Genomic DNA, 6,993 nt, shown 5'->3' with positions numbered 1-6,993 from the left:
AGCAAACAGGAGCAACAGCAGCAGCAGAGGGAGCAGCCCTGCCTTGCCTTTAGGGGCTTTGAAAAGTCCCCAGAATTTCAAATGTAAACTATCCTCAGCTGGCAAAATCATATCCCTTCCAGAGCATGAGGCAAATCATGGTCAGCTGTTGTCAGAAAGCTGAAACAGTACCATATCCTGTACCTGGGATTAAAACATTCCCTAACATTTCTGTGTTTTTAAAGAAATCAAAATTTCTCATTATACATGATCATAAAATAACTTCAAAATTCTCCTTTTTAAAAATCATTTGTGATAAAAATCATTTGTGATAAAAAAAAAGGCCTTTCTGTCTCTGGTCTGGGCCACTTTCATTCTCCTACCCCTGTAAGAGTGTAAGTCTGGCCCAGAATACAAATAAAATTTTTGCCTTGCAGCATCTCAGGATTAGCTCCTGGTTTCTGCCATCATAACTATTCTACCCTGGTATTGGCTTCTGGATTGTCTTTGACATCCTATATAGAAACTTAACTTAAGGATCACTTGCATTTTCACAAATTTTATACTCTTATTTTTTCCACACAACCAGGTTTACCCCAATCAAAATTTAAGAGTTATTCATACACAAAATCTCTTGTATGATCAGCTAAATGATACTTCAAATTTGTAGCTTGGGAAGGAAAATTAATGGGACTTGGGAGAGAGAGCTTGTTTGGTAAGTGTTTGATGTGCAAAAACTGAGGACCTGAGTATGACCTCTGATACCCATGTAAAAAAGACTGGTAAAGTAATAGGCTTATAATTCCAGAGCTGGGGAGTCAGGGACTGACAGATTTGAGGTCTTGTAGGCTCTCTAGCCTAGCCCAGTAAGTGAGTCCCAGGTCCCAGTGAGGCTCATCTTAAAAACAAAATGGATAGCTTCTGAGGATTAACACTTATGGTTCACCCGTAGCCGCCATATGCACTTGTACTCATGGATGCACACACACACACACACACACACACACACACACACACACACAGAGGTACACATGCATGAACAAGCACACTTATGCACACACAAAATTGCCACCCAACACAAAAATCAAGAAGCACCATTTAGCTATATTAGAAGTGTAATTAAAATTCTGAAATGGAAGCTCAGCATAGGCTAAGGTAAACGCAGTTCAGGAACAACATGTCTAGACTTCAGGATATCCTTTCAGGAGGACGAAAGGAGAACAACTGTTGTGATATAAGGCAGCTTGTGAGCTCACAGCATCATTCTTCATAGTAGCCCAAAGTGGAGACAACAGAACATCAGTCAACTGATGAAGAATTCAAAACAAAAAAGCTTTCCATCTGGGGCTTGGGATGTAGGTCAGTTGGTAGAGTGACTGCCTGACATTCATGAGCCCCTCCTGTGAATCCCCAATGTCACCCAGGCGTGGTGGTGCACACTCCTGTAATCTCCAGCACTTGAAGAGTAAAACCATGAAGATCAGCTCAAGGGTACCCTAAACTACCTAGCAAGTTCTAAAGAAGCCTCCCTCCCCTGCTTACCTTCCTCCCCCTCCTCCCTCTCACATCCAATCCCCCAACGTAAAAGTATTATTCAGCTAGAAAAAGAAGTCAAGTGCTAATAAATGCTACAATGTGAATGGATCTTGAGAAGCATTATGTAGACTGAAAAAAGCTAATTGCAAAGTGTATTGATTATACACTATGTACCCAAGGTAGGCATATGTGGCATCAAGCAGAATTCCTCTGCGGCCTCTGCTTCCCTTCAAGCCAGAGGGAGAACTATCTATAAACTGTAAGCTGGACTACACCCTTTCCTCCCAAGTTGCTTTTGGTAATGGTCTATCATAGCAACCAAAAGCTAACCAGGATAGATACAGAGTGTCCCTATGGAATAATGACAATATCGCAAAATGAGAAGTGATGCTGAGGGTAGGACTAATTTCTTACTGTACAAAGTGAAAATGTCAGGTCCTTTGTTTGACAGGCTGTAAGGGGCTATCAAGATGGTTCATTGGGAAAGGCACTTGTCTCCAAGCCGGACAACCTGAATTCTATCCCTGAGACCCACATGGTAGAAGGAGAGAACCAATTCCTGCACATTGCCCTCTGACATCTGCACATACACCAATGAACTTGAATGTAAATAGATACACACAGCAAATACATAAATAAATAAAATGTTTTAATAGCAAAGAATTACATAAAAACGGGGATCCTCTAAACATGAAGGCTGTAAAACACAAGATGATTTGGCTCTGGCTACAATGGAAAAGCTCATTTTTCAGTAACACCTGCTGGATAGGCTAATACATTCATTCTTTCCCTAAACAAATGATGCATGATGCCATTTGATGGTGAAGCTAAGTGGTGACTGCTTGTACCTATTGAGGACTAATGGCAGGTCACAAATGCCTTGTATCTGGTGTCTTCCACTCGTATGGTGTTTGTTGGCTTCCTCTGTTCTCTAGGTATTATTATATTTGACCCAGGGCAGAAAGATAATTTCTGATCAAATATCTTATAGGTCTCCTAAATGCTAAAGACTAACTCTTTTAACTTCCTGCTCTCTGAACTTCTTCTCTAAATCCCTATTTCTTATTAATATGCCAACACTTTTTTGGTGATGAAACACTTACAGCTGGACATCTGCCTCTAGAAGCAGCTCAACAGTAGTGGGTAGTTAAATATGGGTTTTACTTAATAAGCTGCTTTCTAGTGCAGGTATGCTTTCGCTGATAAAAATGACTTTTAGTTTAGTTGGTGAGCGTTCTCTTAATCAGACGTTTTTGTCTAATAGAGGAGACTGAGGGATCTGTTACTTTTCCTCAGACAGTTAGAAATGTTTCAAAGCAAATTCAGATATGCAGAGTAGGTACTACAGCAAATTGAGCTCTCCTTGATATCAAACGCATTTCATCTGTTTGGTTCGCAAACATTAAATTTACTTATTTTTCTGAGGTAGGGTCTTGCTATGTAGTCCTGGGTGGCCTGCACCTGGTGACCGGTCTCCTGGATCAGCTGTCTGAGTACTAGGATTACAGGAATGCGTCATCAGGTCCGATTTAAATATACTGTTTCATTTAAAATTTATTAAAATTCCACAAAACTTCTTCAGATCAGTCAGTGCCTGCTGGTCAAACTTGAAGGCCATACCTACATGACCGACTGGGAGTTCCCAGGACAGCTTAGTTGAGGGAGCAAACTTTAGTTTACTTTTGCTCTCCAACTTCCGTTTTTTCCTTATCCTTCTGTTTTGGCTACCAACCTCCGTTCCCACCTCCTTCGTTTTGGCTCCTCCCCTCTCCCTCGCCCTAGTCAATGCTCCCCCAGCCAGGCCCCGCCCCGTCGTTACCCGGGTGCTGGCCCCGCCCCTCCTGCTCGGCCCCGCCCTTCGCTCTTACTCATTTCCTCCAGCTCTTGTTTTGCCGGGTCCTCGAGTGTAGCGGAGCGGAAATGCAGGTTGTGGCCGCTCTGGCCCTCCGGAGGACTTATTGTCGGTAGCCGCGGCTCTCCGAGGCTGGCGGTGGGCGGGTCTGAAGTGGCGCTCGCGTCTCTTCGCTCCACTCGGCTTTAGTTCTGGGTTTTTAGGCCATGGGTCAGCAGGACGTGTGGCGGCTCCTGTCGAGGTGAGTTTGCGAGCGAGCCAGCAGCTAAGGGCTGGTCGCCGTCTGTTCTTGCTGGGGTGGGGTGGGGACTCGCGAGTGTCGCTGCAGGCCTCGCACATTCAGTCTTCTTCCTCCGAGGGCAGCCTCACGCGTGCTCCGACTTTGCTTTTTTTTTTTTTTTTTGCAACAGTATCTTCATTTTCCGCCCTCTAGCTTAGATTCGGTCTGGACCTCCCACGACTTTTCTTTCCTTTTGCCTCCGATTAATTTTCTTTCTTGGGGCTGGATGCAGCGTGGGGACATGTCACCTTATTTTCTGTGTGGGGTACTATGAGTCAGGTCCCACAGGTGTGACGGCTGTGCAACTGGGATCCGGGAACTTGGTTAGGTTTTCAGCCAGCTGCAGCAGCAGCAGCAGCAGCACCAGCGGGGTTGTTTGGAACTCACAGAATAATGTTGCAGCCAATTAACGTGGCTTGAGTACAAAGATAAACTTTTTAAGAGTGCATGCAGCCGGACCTCGGCAGAGGGTTAGTGTGGTAGCACTGTTTCTAGGAACTTCGGCTTGTGCAGTGCCTCGTCCCCAGGACCATACACAAAAACGCTAATCGCCCTATGTGAAACGCTTCACTGAAGTACTTTCCGTGTGATGAGATGGTCACTGTTAGAAATCTGTATGGTCTAGGCGCACCTCAACATGGAACTCACCTTTGTTCCGCCTGCAAGTTACTTATGCCGTACAGTCTGTTTTGGAAGGTTCCTGCAAAAGTATGAGACTGTTTCTTTTTTCTAAATGAATAGTTACTATTAGCGGTTTTAAGACCCTGTACGGCCCTTGAAGGACAGGGTAGTGACAGGAGTTCAGTTCCCTGTGTGGCTCATAACTACCGGTAACTCCAGCTCTAAGAACTCTTTTTTTTCTTCTGGACTCATGGGGCACTTGTACTCATATGGACACACGTATGCATAATTAAGACTAAATCTTAAAAAGAATGGTGCTGTTTCAGCGGAAAGCACCTCATTTTGTATCCACTCATTTGATTCTCAAATGTTATACATTGAAGAGTTGCCTTGCATCTCTCTCTCTTTTTTTTTTTTTTTTTTGGTCTTTTTTCTTTCCTTTGTGGAGAATATTGACATCTGCTTATATAGTCATTATTGTTGTTTTTTTGATAATGGCAAATTCTAAATTATTTGGGAACCACGTTGGAACGTGGTTATGTTAACAAAGTTAATTTCACCCTGAAAGATTCTGTCACTACTGTGGTTCAACTTGTCCCTATTTCATTCCCCCTTGCAACATGGAAGCTGCCAGGATCAAATTGGGCAGTGTTGATCTGAGGGCCCTTTTCTAGGTGCACTCCTGGAAAGGGGATGGGAGCCAAGGTCAAGCAGTGGAGAGGGAGAGGAGTGTGCTGCACAAATGTGTACAGGGTCTGAGGGTGTTTCTGGAAAGGGCAGGTGTGCCTTGGTTGATTTGATTGGGCAGTAGCGTAGAATTTACCGTCACATTGTCCTTCTGATGATGTTGTGTGTTCCTACCACTGCAGTGCCAGCTTTGCCCTTGGAGGGTTCTCTCTGTCCCCAAATCACCTCTTTGAAAACAACTCTCAAATGGATCGTATAACCTGATTTATCTGAACCCTATGCGGAATGCCTCAGTTGCACTTCAGACACTTGTGATTATGTGTACCCTAGATTTCTAAATGATCTTTGTCACTAGTTTTTTGTTTTGTTGTGAAATTTGATGGCTTACTTCCAGTTTGAGGAAGCTCTGTATGTCAGTGCTATATAAATCTTACTGAGATTTACTTCAGTGCTTGCTTTTATAGGTTTAGAAGCTCTCATGAATACCTTTCTGGTAATGGAATTAAAAAAAAGTTGACTAGTCTGGATCTCAAGGATTTGAATATCAATTTACGTTATGAGTAAATTAACCTGTTGTAGCTTGTGGGAGACACTGTACTGGGCACTAGTCATCCTGTAGGCAGTGTGGGCCAGGCGTTTTCACCAATCCTTAAATAAATACTTAAGACAAAGTGATATTTAGTATTGACCTTGTCTAAGTGTTTTGCAGGGGAGGTTAAGGCCAGCTTTAGAGAGAGGAGGTTAACTCTGTAAAAAAAAGGTTGCTGTTAAGCAATACACCTGCTGCTCTCTGCCTAGCTACATTGTTTGCTTCCTGCTGTCTCTGTTCCTTCAAGTCTAGTTGGACAAAGGTGCAGTCTTTGAGGTCTATTATCCTCCCCCGCCCTCCCCCCCCAACCCCCCAACCCCCAACCCCACCAACCCCCAACCCCACCAACCCCCAACCCCACCAACCCCACCCCCTCCAGGAGATACAAACTGAAACAGAGACCAAGGAGAAGCATTTAGTAAGGGTCACTACATAGCATCAGTGGGGACCAGTGGAGGACTGTTGGGTGAGGAGCAGGCTCTTTGCCCCAGAGGCAGCGTCTCAGCTCTGGCGTCGATGCTGTTAGGAGAATGTAGACCCACTATTCCCCCAACTCTTGGGTGGCTTTTTAAAATTTTGTTTTGTTTGTTGGAAAAAGTGGAAAACTGCAGCTTAGGCAAAATCTCTTGATTTAAAAAAAAATGTCTGTGGGGAGGTTGAGAGGTGGCTCAGCAATTAAGAGCGCGGGCTGCTCTTCCAGAGGTCCTGAGTTCAATTCCCAGCACCGACACAGTAGCTCAGGACCGTCTGTAATGGGATGTGATACCCTCTTCTGTCATGCAAGCAAACATGCAAAAAGAGCACTCAGATGTATAAATAAATAAATCTTTAAAAAATGTTTAAAAATGTATGTGGTTTTATAATAACTCTTAACCAAATAAGAACAAAGTAGTAACAAAAGACATTTGCAAACCAGGCTAGGGGTCTTTTTAATCCCCTTTGAGCGTCAGTGTTTGTGTTTATTTCTTACAGACAGGCAGAGGTTCTGTCACCTCTGTTGTTGTCTGTTCCTGTCACCTCCTGATGTGTCTTCACTTCTGTTCAGTTTCAGGATCTTTTCTGCATTGGCTGTTGAATGTTTTCGTTTTATGCCACAGCAGACGCCACCTAAAAATCGTATTTCAGCCAGTGTCCTTCCTATCCTTGCTTGATGCCCTCTTCTTCTCCAGAGTTTTCATTTTACAGCTCAGTAAACCATGTTCCTGTTTCCTGAGACGCTCATTGGGCGTCCTGCCCTCCTTAGCCTGCCAGCTGCTGGGGCTCTCTAAGCCCTTTATACCTACTTTGCTTGAACAGTTACATAGAGTTGTGTAATTTTATAAGCTTGTACTTGTGTTAGTGGGTAATTGCAAAAAAAGTTCCTGAAGTGTTTATCCACGATGGTAGTGTTTTGTTGTTGGTTGTGTTTTGTGACAGTCTCACTGTAACTTACTCTGTAGTCGTGGTTGG

General features: G+C 43.9%; 1 protein-coding gene across 3 annotated transcripts in view; it reads left to right on the top strand.

Annotated features, from left to right (window-relative positions):
* The first annotated feature begins 3,429 nt into the window (after positions 1 to 3,429).
* Positions 3,430 to 6,993, top strand: part of HIBCH (3-hydroxyisobutyryl-CoA hydrolase) — a 66,584-nt gene continuing 63,020 nt past the window's right edge. For all 3 annotated transcript variants that reach the window (XM_084778375.1, XM_084778374.1, XM_084778373.1), the window contains exon 1: positions 3,430 to 3,608. In XM_084778375.1, coding sequence (XP_084634501.1) covers positions 3,574 to 3,608 — 35 coding nt within the window. In that variant the 5' untranslated portion in view covers positions 3,430 to 3,573. The remainder of the gene's footprint in view (positions 3,609 to 6,993) is intronic.

The sequence above is a fragment of the Acomys minous genome (genome assembly GCF_964271855.1).
Source record: "Acomys minous genome assembly, chromosome: 4".
Classification (NCBI taxonomy): Eukaryota; Metazoa; Chordata; class Mammalia; order Rodentia; family Muridae; genus Acomys; species Acomys minous.
Note: the sequence above shows the minus strand (reverse complement) of the source record. Positions and strands in the feature narration are given on the sequence as shown.